Source organism: Neopelma chrysocephalum, unplaced genomic scaffold (genome assembly GCF_003984885.1).
Source record: "Neopelma chrysocephalum unplaced genomic scaffold, ASM398488v2 Primary Assembly neopelma1_22b, whole genome shotgun sequence".
NCBI classification, from domain to species: domain Eukaryota; kingdom Metazoa; phylum Chordata; class Aves; order Passeriformes; family Pipridae; genus Neopelma; species Neopelma chrysocephalum.
Window position 1 is genome coordinate 6,801,766 of NW_020897690.1, and position 22,088 is coordinate 6,823,853.

The following is a 22,088-nucleotide window of genomic DNA, read 5'->3' on the forward strand; positions in this document are numbered from 1 at the left end:
GTGATTTTATGGCCTATTTGTGTATCTGGTGAAGTCAATAGGAAAAATTGCGATTAGTTTAATGAGAAAGGGATCAGGAACTTGCTTTAACTGCTAACAAGCTGCACTGATCACAATCTCTCACTCCTCTTTCATAATTATATTGTAATATATAGCCTGGCTCTGTATTTTCAGTAGGATTGTTTTTTTCAGTTGTCGTGGATTAAAATCCACTCTATCATTGGAAGTTAAAAATCTCAGGACTACATTGCTTTTTTCTTTTGCGCAAGGTTCCCATGACTTTAGTGTATTATTCTGAATTGTTGGAGATAGAACAGCAGACTGACTCCCTATAGTTTATTTAAACTCTTGTTTTGACATTCTGCTTCTGCTCTAGATGTTTAGTGTCCTGCATCTTGAGTTTCTATTGTATTAGCGTTAACCATTTTCTTTAGTGATACCTCTTTTTCAGGAAAGTTAAGTTTAAAGCTTGTATCATGGGCCTTTATGATACTCAACATTTGGAGATCTCTACAATGATATTCAATTGTATCTGTTGTGTTCTTTTGCTTGAGAAAGTAAGGAAGAGAAATCTCTGTAGAAAAATGTCATGAGAGAGGAAATTATCATAATGCAAAACTATATATCTAGGAGCCTTATGTGAAAGTAATTTAGCCTATTTTTTAAGAAAAGGTGATGAAAGCTCAAGTTGTATCTATTAATGCCTATGTTATGTGATCAAGTGACTAATCATGATACTTTAAAAGATTTTTTTGAATTCAAAATTAAGCCCATTACAAGTAGATGCATTCATTAGAAGTACTCTCTGACTTTTATTCTGTCTGCTAGAGACCTTGACAGCTCCTTTAGAAATACTTTGGGGGTGTAAAATGCTAGAAAAATATTATAATGAAAACCATAAAATTAACTTGTGCAAAAAGGGGAGTGTTCTAGGTGAAAACATGAAGATATGTATGTCATTTTCATCATAGAAAGTCATGCAAGAAGATCTAGTTATTTTCACAAGAGTCTGAATTAGTATTTTAAAAATCTGTGTAAGGAGCCACTTGCAAAACAAACTGGTAAAACTACAGGGTTTATACTAGAAATCAGGTCTGGTACAATAATACAGTATAAAAAAATTCCGTAAGAAATACTTGAAAGTAGTCTATATGGTAACAAAAGTAATTGGTTGTAGAGCTATAGTCTACTGAACAAGGACAGTTTATCTCCTTAATATAAGACTAAAAAAAATCTGTAAAGAGTATGTAGTTCTTCTCTTCAATTTAAATATCTTTTAATTTTGTGTTGATTTTTTTTTTAAAGGAAGCTGCACCTACAGAATCTCTGCTTAACTGGCAAGACTATGAAGGACGAACTCCCCTTCATTTTGCTGTTGCGGATGGGAATGTAGCAGTTGTTGATGTCCTGACCTCCTACGAAGGCTGCAATGTAACGTCTTATGACAACTTGTTTCGAACTCCCCTTCACTGGGCAGCCTTACTTGGTAAACTGGACAATGCTGATATTATTTAGTCATTAATTGACTGTAGTGTTTAATCTTTGTCTGTGATTTTTATTTCATTCCAGCCTGGCATTATGCAAACTAATCTTCTAGAACAATGGTAGTTTCTGCTAGACCAGGAGTAGAAGTTTGTGTGTCAATTGCTTGTTTTAGCTTCAGATTCTCTACAAAGCATTGTGAAATGCATTACTTCAAGAGGTTATATATGCTGATGATTTAAAAACAGTTAGAGCACACTGAGATGTTTTTGCATCATAGGTTAAAAAAGCCAGTGGTACAGTGATGTCTGAAGTGGTGTGCACACACCAGCATGAATGCAAGACAATCTATTGGAGTACATGAAGAAAATATCAGAACTTGTTTATTTTTTATCTGAAAAAAATTAGAGAACTTTACTAATATTTCATATATGGATTGATGCTAGTACCCTCACTTGGGCCACGTGTAAGATGGCCACATAGGGTTTGTGAAGTGCCTGAGAGAGGTGAGTTGCTCCACAATGCAGAATGATTGACAGTAGCATCATCAGTTGTGTTCACTTTCAGTCTATTGTGAGGTATCGCAGTTTATGTGTGCTCAGTTAAGTGGATTTATGATTATATTATCTAGCTTTTATTAAACTACCCCTCACAAAATAAACAAATGACTTAAAAAGATTCCCACAAAGAAACCGTAGATAATCGGATAATACAACAAAATGGCAGAGCTGGCACTTCTCCTACTTCTAGAAGAAGCTCTTCATCAGTCACGTTATGACAATCTAATCAGATCTTACAACAAGTTTTATTCAAAAAAAGTGTTTTTTTCTGTTCAGATTGTTACCCTGAGACTCAGATGCTCTGTAAATTTTAACCTTGTGTATGTGAATTCTGCACAGTTTGATTTTACAGGTTACAAAGCTGGATCTTTGCAAAAAAAGTTAAAACTTGATTAAATATAAATAGTCTTAATGCAGAGAAAGACAAATCATAACGTTATAGCCACAAAAATAATATGGTTTGGAAAACTGACTTCCTATTTTCCATTCTCCTATGTGCAGGAGGAAAAAATAATCACCATGTACTAGATAAAAGAATCTTCAAACAGTCTCTCTCCCCTTTTAACAGGCTTCATCCCAGTGACCCTTTGGGACACTGCAAACAAAGAATGCCAATAAAAGAATCATATTGCTTGCTGGAGCAAGTTACTGCAACTCCAGTGACAATATGCAAGTAGTTTGGTTATGTTTATTAAAAAAAAAAAAAAAGAAAAAAAGAAGGATGTTCTCAAATTTGCATTTGCGTTGAAGTAGGGATATTGAATATTTACAGAGAAATTATGAAGCATTTTAAGTGTCATAGGATCAGTTTCCCAAAGAAATACTCATTACACTTGGTTCTGCCCAAGAAGCAAAATTTATTGTGTTTTGAAATTGACTGTATTTAAGAGAGAAGTTTTGTCTCTTGGAAAAATGTATTGTCTAATCAATGTAGAATAAAGGGTGAAGATGTGCCAAGACCTCCAAGAGTACTTTGTGAACTTGATGAGATCTCTAGGTGGCATGGGCCCTTGGGGAACTTCTGGTTGGTAAATCATTATTAATTTTTATGCTTCTGGTTTTAAGCTAAATACTAAATGTTATATGTAGATCTCAAAGAGACTAAGATTTTACTATATAGGTTAACAGTAGGAAGTTTAAAGTAGTGCAGGGTTACAGCCACAGATTTTCTGTAGCGGTGATGGATTGCTTGTGACTGCATCTTAGGACATTGTTGCTCCTGTTACATTTTCTTTTGTGTAGATAAAAGTCTCAGTCAAGTTAGATTTCTTCTAACTAAAAGTACTATAGAAATAATGGTTCTTGACTTCAAGAAATAAGTTTTAATGCTTACATTAATGTCCAAGTGAAATCCATCTTTGCACCAATTTATTTACTGTTGCACACAATACAAATTTTTTTTTCAACTCCCTCAAACCCTCTTTCCCGTAGATGATTCAGCTAGGCCTCCTGTCCTGATTACAGAGTTAAGTTCCCTTTTTCTAGTTGCCTGTCCTGAAAGTTCAGGCAACTTTTTTTCAGGCTCAGTACTCCTATGGTTTTCCTACTAGAATTGCACTCCAAATCAACTTCTCCCAGTGCACCTCGATTTACTTCTAATAGTCTTCAGGCGGGAAGAGCATAGCAACATTACATCTCTTCTTTTTATGCTTTCAGGCAAGCATATGAGTGGATCAGTTGACTTTAGTAGCAATATACTATACTCTGTCTTTGTTTTCCTGTCTATGAAGTCAATATAAATTTTGCCCATCCCTCAAAAATGTTGTGATTTTAATCTAAAAATATTCTAATCTGTTTTGATGGAAGGAGTTGTGTGTGAGTTTGTTGTTTATGGTACCTGGTAGTAGACTGACTTCCAGATTCTGATACACATTTTCAGTTGAAATTTTGGTTAAACAAATCCTAAGTAAAGAATTTACACTTGATTTCTGTAAAACAATGTGACCTATGATGAAATTGTTAATGTTAGTTTAACCTGTCTTTTAATGTACAAATAATGGACAAATGCTCATCATCATCAGTCTATGCTCACTTTACTGTTTCTGACTGACCTGTCACTCAGATGCAGTGTCTCAACTGAATTATCATAAGCTTTTTCTGGAAAAATTCAACTAATTCATTGCAAAGTTTTGGTTTGGTTTGGTTTGTTGTAATTTTTTCTTTTTTTTAATATTGAGATGTTTAACTTTAGAATTTGATATTTATCTGGTTTTATTATGTTATTTTTCTCAGGTCATGCACAGATTGTCCATCTCTTATTAGAAAGAAATAAGTTTGGAACCATTCCATCTGATAGTCAGGGTGCAACACCCCTACATTATGCAGCGCAGAGCAACTTTGCTGTAAGTAGCACATACCCTAAATGTGAAGTAAATGTATTTTGCTGAAATATTTATAGTGTAACAAAGTGTTTGAGTTGTTTTTGAAATCATATAAGCACAGTGTTGTTGGCATGAGTTTAATTCAGACTTTTCCTATGTTATGTGATATAAATGTGGTTAATTTCAAACTATTAAAAATAGATTTTAAAAAAACTAACTTGCTGTACAAAGAAAGGCCCTTTGAGCTATATATTTGCATCAGAACACACAATAGTCATTCAGGTGCTTCAATAGAAAGCAAAATGGCACCTACCTTTTTACAGTCCTTTTACTTTTTAAGGGTCATTATAGCAAAATCTAAGCAGTTATAAGCAGTATTTAGAGTAAGATGACCTGTATGAGTATTTACACAGCAGCTGCAGTACCAGTCAAACCAGTCTTTGCATTCAAGAAGGTGATTATCTTATGAATATTTGGTATTATGAATGAGCTGTTGTCTCATAAAGCATGGCTGAAGCGTTGAGTAACTTTTATAGTAATTCTTCAGGAGCACTATATTTTTTAAAGTTTTTAAAATGTTTTTTAAATTCAGACAACAAAGAAAATTGATTTCTCAGACAGCCTAATTCTTACTTTGGTATAATAGGTATTTTTTTCCCAGAGCAAGATCAGATACAGTACAGCCAAGTATAAAACTCAACAGTTTAATGATTACTGGTCATAGATGTCACAGAAATAGTTCTCAAGTGCTGGAATTTAGGAAAGCTTTTCTCAAGCTCCTCTGCCCCTCATAGTTTTCATAACCTTCCTTTATAAAAAGGGTTATTTAGTGCCTAATTAATGTAGTTATGTAGTCCATATTGCAATATTTTCTTAACAGGGATACTAATTTAGGTCTTTCTTGCATACCTGCATGTTAATTTTCATAAAACAAGGAAAATATTAATGCCCTTGAGAAAATTGAGGTTAACACATCCAGAAGTACAATTGGAAGAGGGAACTGACCAATGTCTATTAATACTACAGCTGACACCTCATGCTTCCTTGTGAGAGTGAGTTTTGGGGGTTTGGTGGGGTATTTTTGGAGGTGATCTTTAGTAAGACCATCCAGATATTTTTTAAATTCAGACTTTTGTTGAAGTATACTTTTGTGTATAATTTTTACTTTTTTAGAGAATTATTTTTTGATGCTGGTTATTGTCTATTGTGAGGTATGTACTAATTGGGTCTAACTCACACACCTAAAGTATTTGTGTTGTAAAAGCCTTTCTTTCAAGTTTGAGTTAACTCATAGAAAGATAGAATGTTTTTATTTACTATCTGGTGATTAACTCTGCATTCTTTTATCTTTTTTCTTTTCTATATTGATACATTTCCAAAAAATGATTTTTCATACTGGCTTTCTTTCTCTGGGCTTGATTCAGTTGATTGAAACATCTTCGTTATGTTGCTACCTTTTGATCTCATCAACCAGGCAAATATAATATCATTTAGGTTTTTTATGGAAAAATAAAGTACATGGTGGAATCAGACATTGTTTAGTAATCTTGTGTACTTACAATGAATGTACTGTTTCCCATCTTACATTACGAATCAAACAGGAGAGTTTCATTTAGATCTGCAAGCCTCCTTTATCTGGAGACATGTTCAAGAGCCCCTGCCTAAATTATGTCTGGAGCCTCACTCTGTTTTTACTAGTCCAGTTGTTTTGGAGCACCACTATTTGCTTTTTTTTTTCTCCATTATATGCATATCATTGAGTAATTCTCATCACTGCATTCCATATACATAGTCACATAATTGAGTGGAGACACATCCATGTTCTAGCATATGGAGTAACAACCCTGTATTTACAGTTTGAGATTCACATTGTTGTTCTATTCAGTCTGCCCAAGTTTGGATAGGTGCGGTGTGTTCCTCAGTTAAAATGTTATGGTCCTTAGTCCCTAATACGAAGAAAGTTTGTTCTTTTGTGTTTATTGTAAATATTTGCATGGCTTTCAGTTTTATTTGCTTCGATATTTTGTTCTTTCTTCTGTTTTTTGCTGGTTACTTACTATAATATGCCTTTTTTTTTTTTTTAAAGACTGAAGAGATTTAGCCAACTCTTAATTTATGTGAAGAATTTGTTCCCTAAGACTAACTTATCCCCACTTACTACAGACAGGAAAAGTTCTAGAAGAGAAGTTACCTAATATAACCACCCAAATAGGTTACCTGAAATTTGGTGGTGTAGAACGCCCAAATAAACATCTCTTTTTAAATTCACATGTGAAGGAAGATGCTCTATTTGTATTGACTTCAGTATGCAGAATACAGAGCTAAATATATTTTTTTCCTGAATTTTTCCAGAAGTGTCCAAAGCAATGTACTTTCCTTTCACATACTTATATAGATAGATCTAGTAAATGAAATGTGGATACCCCATCTTATTTTTAAATATTCAAAAATAATATTTAGTATTTTTCAGAGTTTCTTGATAGCACAAAATGAAGTGATACAGGTTTACCTCTATGCTTTACTGTTATTTTTCAACTTCGTTGTTTTTTATGTTTTTTTCTCCACTTTTTTTAATAGTGCTAAAATACATGTGATCTTTCGTAACAAAATACATGTAGAATTAAGCTGATTGGTACTTCTATTTTCTGAGTTCTTAATCATCCTGTTGTAATTTGATTTTATTTTGCTTTCAAATTGTGATAACTTTATTTTGGAAAATAACAATTATAACACTGTGGGATCTTCTTCCATTTTTTCCAATTAAAAACTGTAGAAAGGAAAGAGTAGTTGAAAGAAACACTGCTTGGCTAAACTTAATGGAAAAATAAAATTACTAGTTTGTATTTTTTCAAATATGTGCCTTAATATTGAAGAAGTGCAGCCTCCACAGTGCTTTTTGCTTTGCAGGATTTCAAGCAGTGCAGAGTATTGGTAGGGGGCTGAGTTGCTGCCCTAACGAGAAGCCATTTGTGTCTGTGGTGTAGTGGTGGTCACAGAGCTATAAACACATGCTGGTTTCTGTGGAAGGCTTAGTGTGGAAGGCTTAATGCTTCCATTTCTCATTGTTTCTGGCTGGACCTTTGTACAATAAACTGATAGTTTAGACCTAAATTCACAAAGCTGTAAGGATTTTAGATCATATTAACATAAGATAAATGAGAAATTTCCTATTTCTTTAGAGGGATGAAATTATAAGTAGTAGTGAAAAAAAATTCAAACTAATCAATAGTACTTAGGTATTTAAGCACACTTTGTAATTATTTGCATTTAATTCCTTATAGACAAGAAACTCTCATCCTATCCAGAGCACTACAGAGCTATTTTGGAGTCACACAGGGAGAAGGCTAAAATAGTGTTAATACTAAAATATCAATATAAAATAAAATAATGAAACCTGCAAATTTTTCAGTTTTTATTGGCTAGCCTATCAGTGACTCTTCAGAGATGTTTTCCAGCTGTTAAACACACAGTCTTTTAAGGCATTGGATAGAAAAAGGAAAATCTTCTCCTTATTCTTTTTCTACCACTTGTAACTTTCTCTCCCTTCCTTTCCTGTGTGACTTATTAAGAATCTAGGAGCAGGTTAAAAAAGTGGACTTGTTTACTCAGAGCTTAACACAAACACAACATTTGAAGACATAAATCTTTTTGCTTTGATTTAAATAGAGATTTTAGTGTAACAGTTGCAGAGGAAAGTCTGGACTCAGTTGTAAAGATTTTCTTAATCTCTTCTGATTTATAATGTTTAAGTAATTAGGAACCTGTTGATATTATTAAATATTAGGAAATATATCTGTGTTGCCCCAAAAGTATTTTTTTTTTAATAGTCAAATTGTTAGGGTTTGACAAAGTAAAATATTTGCATGTGTAGTTATATTTATAATGGGAGAAAAAATATGTTGGGAGAATATTTCGAAGGGACATTATTTTCAGGGGAGGTTCAGGTTGGACATTAGGAGGAATTTCTTCACAGAAAGAATGATTAGACATTGGAGTGTGCTGCCCAGGGATGTGGTGGAATCACCATCCCTGGAGGTGTTTAAGGAAAGACTGGATGTGGCGCTCAGTGCCATGGTCTGGTTGACAGGGTGGTGTTTGGTGAAAAGGTTGGAACTGATGATCTCAGAGGTCTTTTCCAACCTAAATGATTCTGTGATTTTTGTCATCATTGTATTGCAGTAATGTTTTGATAAACCAGTAATATTTTTCCCATTGCTTTCTTCTCAGTGACTACAGTGTCTTTTTCTTCATTATGATGAACACATGATGCCTGACATGAAAAAGAAAAAATTATGAAATAAATGACAGTTAAACTCCTAGTTAAGAATGCACTATGATTATTGGTGAGGAAAAAGGCATAGCAGAAAATACAGTGCTCCTGTTGAGTTATTACTCTTTATAAACATGAGAAGGAAAAACTAAGCTTTGATTTGCTTCATAAACAGCTAAATGAGACACAGTAGTTTCTTGTTGTTACAGATTCCTTTTAATCTTAATTTCAACAGTATTTCTTTTCAGGAAACAGTTGAAGTATTTTTGAAACATCCTTCTGTAAAAGATGACTCAGATCTTGAGGGAAGAACATCCTTCATGTGGGCAGCTGGCAAAGGCAGTGATGATGTCATTAGGACTATGCTGACTTTAAAATTGGATATTGATATCAATATGACAGACAAATACGCTGGCACAGGTAAGATACTTTACAGCAAAGAGCCACTGGACATTTCTGGTCAGTGTGATTTCCATCAGAAGAAACATTCTTAGAAGCTATATTAGTCTTTTCCTGGATGCGTGCTTTAATCCTGAAAATATTTCTGCATTAGTTTAATTGAGTGTTAATTCTTTGCCTTATTGTGGGAAAGAAACAAACCTTTTCTTCATGGATTGTATCAGTTAATTTGAAATATAGCAAGAAGAAGTACTGCTATGCTGCTACCTAGATCTGGATCTGGGAAAAGGGAGAGCTGTTCTGTATTTTGAAGAATAAAATGAAATATAATTGCATAAAAAGCCCTCCCTGAAAATGCCTGTTAAAATGTATTTGTCAGTAAATACATACTTTGAAACAATATAGAGCAAACTAACCACTGAAGTGGCTAAATTATCATTATGAAAATCATAAGTACTGTAGTTGTTTGTAAAGGTAGTGTAATAAAGATTAGAGCTATTGCACTTCTGTTGTCCAAAAAGTGAGTCAAACTTGATATCCCCCAAGTTTATCACCCCATTATCTGCCCAGAGCAAAAGATAGGTATGCAGCATAGTGATTCAGGATTCAAGCATGCAAGTCATGAAATTCAAAATTTCCTGTATAATATATGAATTTATCTCATTCATGAAAAAATATAAGAATTTGTGGTATAAATATTGTACTTATGTAGTGTTTTCAACAAAAACAGGATAACAATTCTGACAGGTGTCAAAGTGTTTCTGTATTATTTATAGAAAAAGAGGAGGCTGTGGATAAATTGGGCATAAATTGGAGGGGTTTGATAGCAGGGGACTTCAAACAGTAAGATGTGTAGGAGGAGGTCAGGAACTACCCAGTACCACACACAGCCAGGTCACAATGTTAGAAGTTAAGTGCAAAACTGTATACCTGTGTATAATAAGTAGTAAAATGACAGCCAAGCTCATAGTCAGACCACACATCTGTGAATAATACAATAAATACAATAATACAATAAAGGGCATTTCTCCTATGTAATTTTAAACAGACAAGAATGTATATTGCAATGTTTGTTTATATAAATTTTCATGTATTTGTTGACTGCACACATATGCAAAGTAGCCTAAGCTCCATGGTTAGATTTAGGAAACTTACAGTGTCGATTTATCCCAACCAAGAAATAAAGGTATGAGTTTAACAACTTTTCTCTTTTCAGAGCGCACTTCGAATAACATACAAATGGTAAATAAATGCAACGTCAGGGTTGTGTGGTTCAGGATTTTTAAACGTAGATTGTATGAATATTATTTTCATATTAAAATTTGAATTTGTTTCATTTTCTTTGGTGATATGCTGGGTCTCAACAAAAAGCAAAATACACTTAACATAAAATTCTATTCAAATACCTAAATTCTTGCTTTTCTTACAATTTAGCACACTGAAAAATAATCAGTCTTTCCAAGTTGTGGTAGTTTGTAATTTTTGAGTTTAAGAAATACTGCAACAAATAAAATATCAGTCTTCATGTTTAAAGACTTTAAAAACTATATACTCTATGATTGTACTCATTTCATCTTTTATCAGTCTTGCCTACATTTGCTACTTCCTGACAGTTCCCTTTTAAATACCTTACAGTACTTGTTTCAGACCTTAAGGTGGAGTAATGTTGTAGTTACTGCGCAAACCTCCTTACAAAAGGTTTTCTTCTTTGCAGACAGTACTCACATACCGTGTTTCTGAAATTACTCAGGTGTGGATTTCATGCTTGAATAATTCAGGTGGTTGGCCTTATTATCTTTCAGTTTTAAACCTTTTGTAGCAGTGTTATGTAATCACTTCTTAATCTTGATTTTGTTGTAGGGCTTTTAATCCAAGGAACTGAATGGGTTTGCCATTTACTTTAAAGTGCCGTTGTGGAGAACACTCAAATAGTCTTAAAGTGGGGAACTGTGCTGTTTGTCACTTGCTTGCTGTCGAGCAGCCTGAACTAAACCATTGTGCAAGCAAGTGCAGTAGCATGGGCTTTATTATAGTGAGCTGTAAACGTTAAAGGAAGCGCACCAGTAAATCACTCCCTGATTTTTTTTTACAAAGGTTTTTAATCATTTCCAAGTTTTGGTGAGGGAAAAGTAGCATTGCATTCTGACGGGAAACTATGCACCAGTAGAAAATAGCGTACATGCCACCGTGCCTGGGATACAGTTGCTGAGGAGAGTTCGAGGTTGTGTTTTTCTGACTTTTGTGTGTGACTCAGTTAAGCTCAGTTATAATGTTGCGTTAACGCAGCCTTTTTGCATTTACTTAAAAAAAAGCAAGCTCTCCATTCAGCCTTGCTAGAACATCAAGACTCTCAGTATTGTGTAGGAGAATGACACCAAGGGAAAGGAATTTCCCTCTTCTCGGAGATCAGCGCTGCAGGAGCATTACAGGGGCAGCTTTATAGCTCTGCCGTCACTGCGCACAATGGAGAGGGCTCTGTCTGTCGGCTGAACAAAGGGCCTATTGTAACCAGCTGGCTGAAGAATCTCTTCAGTCACCGTGACTCCATCACAGAAAATTTGGCTTACAAGAAAATATTGAGCACAAAGTGCGAAACGAGATGCCTGCGTCAGAATGAGTGATAGGGGGGAAGAACCAGCCAAGCTGACACAGCAGCTCTTTTTCTATTGTATTGTTACACACACCCCATGTGTCATCTGATGGAGTGGTTTACTGCCTTTGGTTTCATAAGAAATTCAGGACAAAAACCAGAACCTAGAGTTTACTGTGAGGTCAGACCATGAAAACCAGACCCTTCCCAATGTACGAAGCGGCAGGGATCTCATTCTTGTCGAATTTCTACTGATAGCCACCCACTCACATGGCTGCTGGAGATGCACTTATTTTTCATGAGCTCGGTGAGCACCGCTGTGCTTTTTAGCTGCAACAGTTAAACATCAGTGTCATCTCAAAAGCATGATTTCAATTACTAAGGCAGCACTTCTCATAGTGTCTCTGGCTGTGACCCCAGTGCCTCATTCATCTGTATCACAGTTCCAGTTACTATCACTGATATTGAGACTGTTTTATGGCAACACACTTCCAGCTGGATTAGGTTCATGGACAATATGAACAACCTGAGCATTTTATTAGTACCTGTGTAACAGGTTATGCTGGGTTACTGTTTCATAAGGTGTGCGGTGTTGGTACCACTGCTACACAGTAGCTGGCAGATACAAAAAGCCAGACTGTTTTGATATTCTGGCTACAGTTCAAGAAGCAGTTCCTTCTCACATTGGACTTCGTGATGTGCATTTCTGTATAATGCCTCTGCTGGATCCTGACCCTGTCTGTTTTAATATTAAACAAATACATGTAGGTACATAAAACAAGACATGTAGATACTGTTTACAGCCCCACATTTTTCTGGCTTGAGCACACTCAATTCTCACTAAGGATGAATATTTCTGAAATTTCATGGGGAACTCACTTTATTAAATGCACATTTATGAACTGCATTGTTTTGTGTTTTTATTCTAAATTATTTTGATTTTTTTTATCTGTAAAATATTCCACATGTAAGACAGTATGAGAATGTAGGTTGTCTGATTTGATTGCTGACTGTAGGAAATAATCCAAAGCATTTTGAATTCAAATTGTAAATAAAATCACCAATATATGTGCCCTCCATTGGTTTGAAATCTCATTGCTCTGTGTAATTCTCCTTTCCTTCAATAAGAATTGTGAACTGGTCAGACTGGTGTTCCAACATTTTCCTCAACTCCAGCTGACAATGCCTGCAGGATGGCAATAGCAACTCCAGTTACAGGACACCACATCTAGAACTCCGAGTTCTGAAGTATCTGAAGCAGTGTAGTTTTCATTCAACTGAACATCATAAATTGTAGAGATGAGATGAAATGCAGTACCTGGTTTGTAATCTTTTTTTTTTCCTGAAGAAACCAGGGAGCTGAAGATACTGTGCGTGCAAGATATGATGGCCTTAGTACAAAATTTTGTGTAAAATTTTTTCCGAAAAGGCTGGAGGAGGAGCAGGAACAGCTGGATGGTGATCTGTAGTTAGTTTTGGTTGAGACAGCTTTGTTTATTTGAAAGGAAAAAAAGGTATTTTCAGAAAAACATTGAAGAAATAATTAAAGGTTTCTTTCACTGGTGATGGGCAGTCTCAGAAATGCCACAAAACAGAGGCAGAAGTAAATAATGTAATATTCTCTTAATCAGAAGCTGCTAATCTTCCACAAATCCTCAGTATAAGCCGATCTTGGTAGTGTTAAACTTAAAATTTCCATTTGTGCAAGTTAGAAACATGTTTCAGGGCTAACAGTTATCCTACTTATGACTTATGTGGCAAGAAAATGTTGTTATATAATCATTTGCTAGGATTCTTCAGTTTCTTGTGGTTGAAAAGTACCTTTTCCACCAAAATGGTTGAAATGAATTTTTATCTTGACTGTTCTAATTGTGAACCTCCGAAGCTCATGGTATTGTGGTTTGTTTTTCCTACTCCTTAATTCTTCTAGCATTACACGCCGCTGCCCTTTCTGGCCATGTCAGCACAGTGAAATTGCTGTTGGAGCACAACGCACAGGTAGATGCTCTGGATGTCATGAAACATACCCCACTTTTTCGAGCCTGTGAGATGGGACACAAAGAAGTGATACAAACACTCATTAAAGGTCAGCTCTTATGACTTTACAAACTGTCCAGAGTTCTGGTGCTGCTTTCTGTGGCACTGGGAAATAAACAGATAGCTGAGCAAGAGGTGGGGGTAGGAAATTGCTTCCCTAAAGCAGGTTTTGTCTGTAAGAACTTTTTGTGGGATAATGCTAGTAAATGTAAAAGATTATCAGATTGTTGTGCAAAATAAGTGTTAAATATAAAACTTTCAAGATTGGGAGAGTTCTTTTCACAGCTCATTTCTGCTCAGGCCCTTGCAAGTACATTCTAGTCTCTCAAACCAACACTTCCCCCCAGCAGATCATTGTTTTTCTTTCTTTTTTTTTTTTTCTTCATCAGAAAGACCAAATTAAGCTTTCTTCACTTTTGTGAGAAAGCATTTCTAGCCTTTTTGAAATTTTTTTGACCATTTAAATGAATCTTTATTTTTTAATGCAGATAGCTATCAAAATCCTACATCGTTAATATTTTCCTCTGATTGGTTTTTAGAAGCAGTATTTTATTTGTAGACAGAAACAGGATTTAACAATGTACACAGTGTTAGATAATTGTAAAATATCTGCTAAAGTGTAAGAAGTATGGTGAAACAACAGTGGTATCCTAGATGCAAAATTCTGTCATTTTAGCTTCCCAGAAACATCTCCCTCCTACTTCAGACATGATCCCATTTATGGACAGATGAAGTATCCAGGCTAAAAAGTTGCAAGTTTTCCATCAACCATTTTTTCTTACTGAAAAGTCTGCTTCCCTTCGTGATCTGCTGGGCATATTTTAACCTCCTGTGAAGCTCTTCCTCCCACTCCCTGTGCAATTTAGCTTTTGTGTGTCCAAGAACCTTGTAAACATAACCGAGTTATGTTTAATTATATATTTTATGATATAGACAATCATTGTTGCTGGTTGGTTCAAGCTTTTGTGTTTGTGGAGCTTTATTTTTGTGCAGATATTTTGCATCTTGCAAGAAGACAGAGGAATTTATTATCTGCATTAAAGAGCTTTAGCATGCTTGAATTAAGAAAAAAATTAAGCCTTTTCCGAAAGTTATTCTTACACTGTAAATATTTTATTTTGCCTGCATTAGAGATTTAAAAATAGATTTACCTGAAGTCTAGTTTTTAAAAGTATTTTTCTTGTTGACAAATAGAGGTTTTGCTGACAATTAATAGGCCTGAAACAAGTAAAGTCTAGGTTTTTCAAGGGCATTTGATAAATCTGGAGATTCTAAAGCATCAGAAAGGATTTGAATAACAAAATTCAAATTATTTTCAGAAATACTTGTCTGAATTGTCATTTTACCAAATAAGTTCTAGTTGAACATAAACTTATTCTTTTCTTTTCTTAGCATTCAAAAGTGTTTTCTTCTTATGCTCAAAAATGTATTTGCTGTTTCAGGAGGGGCAAGAGTAGATTTGGTTGACCAAGATGGCCATTCACCTCTTCACTGGGCAGCCCTGGGAGGAAATGCTGACGTGTGCCAAATCTTGATAGAAAATAAAATCAACCCTAATGTGCAGGATTATGCAGGTAGAACACCTCTGCAGTGTGCTGCTTATGGAGGTTACATTAACTGCATGGTAGTGTTACTGGAAAACAATGCAGATCCAAATATCCAGGATAAAGAGGTATGTTGTTTTTCACTGAGGTATATAATTAACTTTAGAATAACTATACATCAAAACATATTCCTTTTCTTCAAGATCCTTCTCTTTTCTGGGACATAGAAGCATCTTTGCTGCCACCACTTCAAAAATCTTGTATGTAAAGTAGTATTTTAATGTGCAGCATGAATTGAAGATTTGTATCTTTCCATATCACTTTTGATTTTTCCTTATCAAAGTGTGATTATATGAGGAGTCATATTAATAATCTGATTTCTTAACTTCTATAATTCCTTATTAACAGCTCACATAGAAATGTGATTTTATAGTCCGAAATGAGTTTCTTTAGCATAGAGACAGAGCAAGCAAGAAAGTAAGATATTGCAAGTGAGATTGCACAAGGACTGTTTCAATTACTTATCCACATAAGTATCCATGTATATGTATACTGTATCCAGGTGAAAAAAAAAAAGTAACACTGACTAGGTTATATGTTCTTTTGTGCCATTATTCAAGCAGTTAGTGAAATTAGGAGCCAGAGTAATTGTGCAACCTGTAACAGATCTCTTTCTTATATGACATAATTTCTCAGAAGTCGGTAGAACCTCATCAGTCAAAAGAGCTTCACCCAATTTGTTAAATTTTTCTGTAGTTATTCTTTGTAGGGCATAGATAATTCCAAGTAATAGAAAAGTGGTTTTCATTATGAGTTCTTTCTTTTGCAAAAAAAGCAACTCTGGAGCTAGTCTCCTAATGCTGCTTTTCAGCTGCTTTAGGTGAAAAAGCACTAGTGTTGTAATCTTGTTTAAAAAAAAAAAGTACTTAATTTTTAAGTGCTGTATTCTTCTTATTTTAATAAAGAAGTTTATTTAGAAGAGCTAGTTTGTCCTTCATGTCCAGAAAAGCATTGAATTACAGTATGATTTACGACTTTCATTGTGGCATGATAGAGTTTGGGGATAATGCTTATTTTTGTTCTGTTTCTATTGTTTACAGGGAAGAACTGCCTTGCACTGGCTCTGTAACAATGGCTACCTTGATGCTATAAAGTTGCTGCTCGGTTTTGATGCCTTTCCTAACCATATGGAGAACAGCGAGGAGAGGTATTGCTTGTCTGAATGCGTTATTTTGTAATTTAGCAAAAGTGTTACCTACGATTTAAATGTTAAGTGTTCAGATACTGCAAGAGAATCCTAATCTTGCATCTAAAAGGAGTCCTGTAATCTTGCACTTCAGTGTCAGCTGCTTTTCTAATGTGAAATTTCTCTCCTTTAACTAAGACATTGCAACTTCAGCTGTTTATACTTTTGAACCTTGAACTTAGAGATTTCTGCAAGTATTTACTCACTCTAGTCTTGTTTGATATATTGAAGATCTTTTTCATTTATATGAAGTTCATAGTAGGTATGTACAGACAAAGGATGAAAAGGCATTTCTGCTGCTCTTGGAGTAGACTGGAATTTTTCTTTTCTATTTGGTAGGAATTCAGTGAGAAGAAAGAAAACGGGAGAAATGTAATGTTATGTTTTAAAATAGTGATTACAAAGTACCTGGTGGTTAACTGCATTCTAAAGGCCTAGTTTAAAAAAAAAATCTCCTATAATCATAAAGAGACAGCACATTTGCATCTCTTTTCTTTGTCTTTCATTGACATATAAATAATAGTTTTTTAAAAGTGATTTGGGTTGTGGAGTTCAAATTGGTCACCTGACCGTGAAGATAATTACTATTAGCAGAAATATATAATGCCTTTTTTTAGAGTAGATGACCTCCTCATAATTATAAATAAAACTATGAACAGTATGCCATATAAATTTGAATATTTCAACATTTTAAATAACTTAAGGAGTTTGAAACCCCATATTTCAGTGCTAAATTTGATACTTCCATACTTATCCCAGTTTTTAATTGCTTTCTTCTCCCATCATTTCTCTTTTGTTCTCTACTCTAAACCACTCAGATTTCTCTTCCCTTCTTGTTCTTATTTTTTATTGAGAAAAAGAAATGAAAGTATAACTAGTCCTAATTAAGTAGTGCCAGTGCTCTCTTTAGTAATTTTTTTATAGAAAATTAAATAAACAGTTGTAATTAAATTACTCCTAAAAAGTAAGATTAAAAGCCACTATTTTGCCAGAAAGGAGGCTGCCGTTATCCTTACTTTGTAGAAATATGCTATTGATGCTCAAATGTCAAGAAAAGACCTTAGCTGTGGTTTACCACATTCAGATAGTTATTTTTGTTTTCCTTCTGGCATTAATATATGTTCGTATGTATAAACCTAGATTACTCAAAATATAACTAGCAGTATTCGAAATCTCTGCCATTAAGCACTAGTTCATGTGCAGAACAAAAGAGATCTCCAGTATTTCTAGATGAGTCAGTCTTTAAATATAATTCTGCTAAAGTATATGTAGTATATCAAAATTGCACAATTGTATCTTGATACATATCTACAAATCTTGTTTTACTGTTGAGGCATTGGAAGTTTGGAAAGTAGAAAAATCAAGTTGAGTGTTGTAAGAGAGAGTAAAAATAACCTCAGGGATATGGTTCATCTGTTATTGGATGAAATTGTTTTTTAATCAGTAACAATTTCACCAAATAGTAATTTTTTTTCCCAATATATCTATAATCAGAAGGTTCCCATCTTTACTTTCTTAGAGTCCAATATGAGATACCAGTTAAAAATTCAAACATAATGGTTCAAGCTAATTAGATTAGTAAAAGATGAAGCTGAGATTGCATCTAGGATTTTAAGCTGCCCATTTGCTTGCCAGATAGGTGATCAAGTGCTGGTCTGGAGGGTGCTGCGTTTGTTGTTCTTCGCAAATTTATTTTGTAACTCAATTTACCATCCTGGGTGCATCATGTGATGCAAGGCTAGCTGCTGCTTGACCACCTTCATGCTAAAATTCCTTATAACAGCTGATGGCTGATGTCTTCTTCATGTGTTTTCCTGTGAAGCCAGCTGGATTTGAAAGCTATCTGTTTTAGAGAGAATCAGTGGAAAAGAAAATTTATAGCAGGCTTTGAACTGACACTACATACACTACAGAGAAGTGTATGTAAACAGCCTTGAATGGGTAGTGTCCAGTCATACAAATCCCTATTCAGATTTGATTTGAGTGATTTTTTTACTTTCAGAGGTAGCTCTAGTGGAGTTATAGAATCTGTGTTTAAAAATATGGGTCCTCATGACTGGGACCTGTAACAGAATACATTGTCTTGGTAGATACATGGTAGTAGCATAAAGTTTGCTTTAGTGTCTTTAAAATATTCAAAATTACGTATACTTTAAAAATTTATTTTACTGAAATTATGTTCTTTCTGAAGTTCCCATTTCTGGGTTATCAAAAATCTGTATCTCTTTAAATGCTACCAGCAACACACCTTGACATACAAATTTTCATGTAATGTCATTGTCTTTATTCCTGCAGACACTTCAGTTCAGATACTGTTAATCCTTCCATCAAATCATTGCTGTGTGGCAAGTCCAATTGTGCTTTCTGTCCGTTTTTCTTTGCTTACCAGCACTGCGTCCTAGCAAGTTACCATCAAGAAGAGCCCTAATTTTCACAATCACATGCATTGACACTTGTTATTTGATAGTCTTATGTTATATGATCTTGATTATGGTCTGTGACTAATAATTTTCGGTCACTAAATGTCTGCCTAATGTTTCAGTGTTGGTGAGGGAGATATGTAAATTTTGATCCTGCGTTGACAATGGGAAATTTGGGAATTATTTTTAAAAGGGCTTAGGTGGCTTTGACACCATTAAACCCCAAAGAATTTAATATTTTTAACACCTGTGTCCATTTGAAAACAGACTTTAGTCTTCCTAGTACTTTAAAAAAGGATATTATCCCTTGATACTGATCTAAACCTGCTGCTTGGTCAGTCATACTGTCCTCATTTGTTATTATAGAAGCTAAGACAGATTTGACAGTAAGTCTCCAGAACTTAAATTCATATGGAAATAACACAAAAATGTTTTAACTTACTTTTTTCTTTAGATTTCTATATGAAAACCTCAATAACACCTTTTAAAGATCACTTGACTAAAGCAGTTAATTATGTGGATGGGGTTTTGGGAGATTTTGACCAAACACTTCATATAGTCTGGTCCCCCCCACATTTCCATATGAGGAGAATAAAATAAGTCTTAAACATAATCACAATGTGTAGAATCAACATGATAGGAAAACAATACTTAAAAATTAGTAAAACACCCTACTGAAAGCAGTGTTTAATCTTTCTTCATACTAGAATTTGCCTTAATCTGAAATGAGGGTGAAGAAAATGCATATTTTAGTTAGAATCAGTAATAACTGTTGTGGGTTTGTTTGGGTTTTTTTAGGTATACTCCACTTGATTATGCCTTGCTTGGGGAACACCATGAAGTGATTCAGTTCATGTTAGAGCATGGGGCTCTGTCTATAGCTGCCATTCAGGATATTGCTGCTTTCAAAATCCAGGCTGTCTACAAAGGATACAAAGTTAGAAAGGCTTTTCAAGAGAGGAAGAATCTTCTAATGAAACATGAACAGCTGAGAAAAGATGCTGCTGCCAAGTAAGTCTGTGACTTGAAATCTTTGCCAGCAAATAGACATTTGTCATAAGTTTGTATTCATCAATGTATGATTTTATTTGTTATTCATCATCATTTATTGTTGTTCTTAGTAAAATTCATGAAACCAAAGGAAGCTTGTAACTCCCATATACCTATAGATAGACGGAAATTATTTTCCATATAATCCCAATTTACATAATGAACTTTATATAGTATACAAGAGAAAGGCAAAATACCAAAATCTGAGAAACTAGCATGTTTCCATGAATCTTTGCCTGATACTCTGTATGATGATTAAAAGGCTTGGAAAACATTTATCACATTATTGTAATGGATGTAATTATTGACTTATCAAGTCTTGTTATCAGTTATGAAAAGTAATTAATACATAGTTGAAGGAAAAGAAAAAACAAACCAGGGAAAGCCTGGTTTGGTAAGGCTTAACCTAATGTTTCACAGGAGAGGTTGTGCTTTTCTAGCAAACCGAAATCCTGGATTTATTTGCAATTTTAGTTTTGGCAGTATCATTCTCTGCATTTATGTTTTCCGGTCTTGAATTAGAATTCCTATGAATTGGTTATATTGGATTATAGATAATTAACATATGCAATTCAAATAGTTATCGGCAAGATGTGTAGGTTCTGACTGAGTTTCTACCCTGCTTAAAGGAGGTAATGGTAGCAAAGTAGTGAAATTAAAAAATCAGAAGGTACGTAAATGATTATCAAAATGTTTTGCTTCCTTGGCCTTTATCCTTAAGATTGATAGTATGAAATAAAACAAATTAGCACCTGGTTTCTCTTGAAGAAATCTGATTCTGGGATGAAAAAAGTAACAGTCTGAAAAGATTTCTGCATGATTTTGTAGTATTATTTCTGTAAAGAGAAGTCATATGAAAAAGCCACACAACATAATTATTGCATCTAGAGGTATTTTTGCTGCATCTGTGTATCATAGACAAATTCAGCTGCACTCCACTCTATCAGATTTGGTAGTTTGATGTTCTGCATAACTGGCCAGCGTGACCTTCACTGGGTTTGATTGCTACTATACTGTACTGGATAACAATTGTTATTTCCTAGTAAGAACCAAAGCTAGAAGTATCAGATAACTGATCTCTTGCTCACATCTTTAGATCCTGAAGTTGTAACATGTAGCCCTCCTACTATTTGCCTTTTCTTCTGAAGTCAGTAGAAGTCAAAACCACGCATGGAGAAGCTGCCTTTGAAAGTATACCAAATATTTTATGTATTTCTTTTTAATGTGGAGAACTCTGTGTATTTCTGTGTGGTCACAACTGACTTTACCAAATGAGATAGTTTTATCCTTTGTGATGACAGTCAATTTTAGAAGAATCTATGATACCCCATCTAGAAGATTAAATGGAAAAGAATTGACTCATGGAAATTTGGGGGTATTTTTGTAATAGTTTTCCTTTGTGGGTTTCTGATGTACTTTCTGAGACTTACTTAGCTCTTGTTGATTTGTTTGAAAACAATAGAATCAAAGTCTGTGTACCAAATACCATAAAAACAGAATTACAATACAACTGGAGTGTACAAGCAAATCAGGTTGTCACATCACAAATTTTATTTAATTGCAATTTTATGATCTGTAATAAACTGAGGGGGACATTATGTTGTCATCATTCTGTGTACCCATCTGTGCATTCCACAGCTGAAATTGGCCAGGGTGTTGCTGCATACAAAAAAACAAATATCCCTACTGATGTTTAAAAATCTGCTCTCCAGATAAAAGTAGTCATTATGTGGCAATCCAGAATGATGGTGAACTCCTAGACTGAACCCCCCCCCCCGCTATTTCAGTGTATGTATTTAATGCTTGCTTTTTAATATGTTATTTTAGAGGGTCTCACGAAGATAAATCACTTCTAAATCTGCATGTTTTTAATTAGCCTGTTCTTTTTCCCTTTTTTACCGTAACTGAAAGCCAGCATCTTGTACCTGTATTATTTTCTGGTGAAGTTACATTCACTGTATTCAAAGCCTGTGAATTATTTCTATACAAACATCTTCTCCCATGTTCCCATGTTCTCTCCTGTATCAAAGAAATGGTAATTTATAAAATGAAGATTGATGCAGACAAAAACAACGTGCACACTATTATGCCACTGAGCAAAGAGGCATATCAGGAGACCAGTTTGGGTTAGCAGGGAAGCCATGGGAGAGGTCAAATGCAAAAAGGCAG

At 34.5% G+C, this 22,088-nt stretch overlaps 1 protein-coding gene across 10 annotated transcripts in view; it reads left to right on the plus strand.

The window, feature by feature from the left end:
- The window catches only part of INVS (inversin), a 95,649-nt gene that overhangs the window by 52,202 nt on the left and 21,359 nt on the right, over positions 1 to 22,088 (plus strand). For all 10 annotated transcript variants that reach the window (XM_027678968.1, XM_027678927.1, XM_027678944.1 and 7 more), the window contains 7 exons: positions 1,306 to 1,486; positions 4,275 to 4,384; positions 8,882 to 9,053; positions 13,553 to 13,708; positions 15,102 to 15,331; positions 16,304 to 16,410; positions 19,668 to 19,880. In XM_027678968.1, coding sequence (XP_027534769.1) covers positions 1,306 to 1,486; positions 4,275 to 4,384; positions 8,882 to 9,053; positions 13,553 to 13,708; positions 15,102 to 15,331; positions 16,304 to 16,410; positions 19,668 to 19,880 — 1,169 coding nt within the window. The remainder of the gene's footprint in view (positions 1 to 1,305; positions 1,487 to 4,274; positions 4,385 to 8,881; positions 9,054 to 13,552; positions 13,709 to 15,101; positions 15,332 to 16,303; positions 16,411 to 19,667; positions 19,881 to 22,088) is intronic.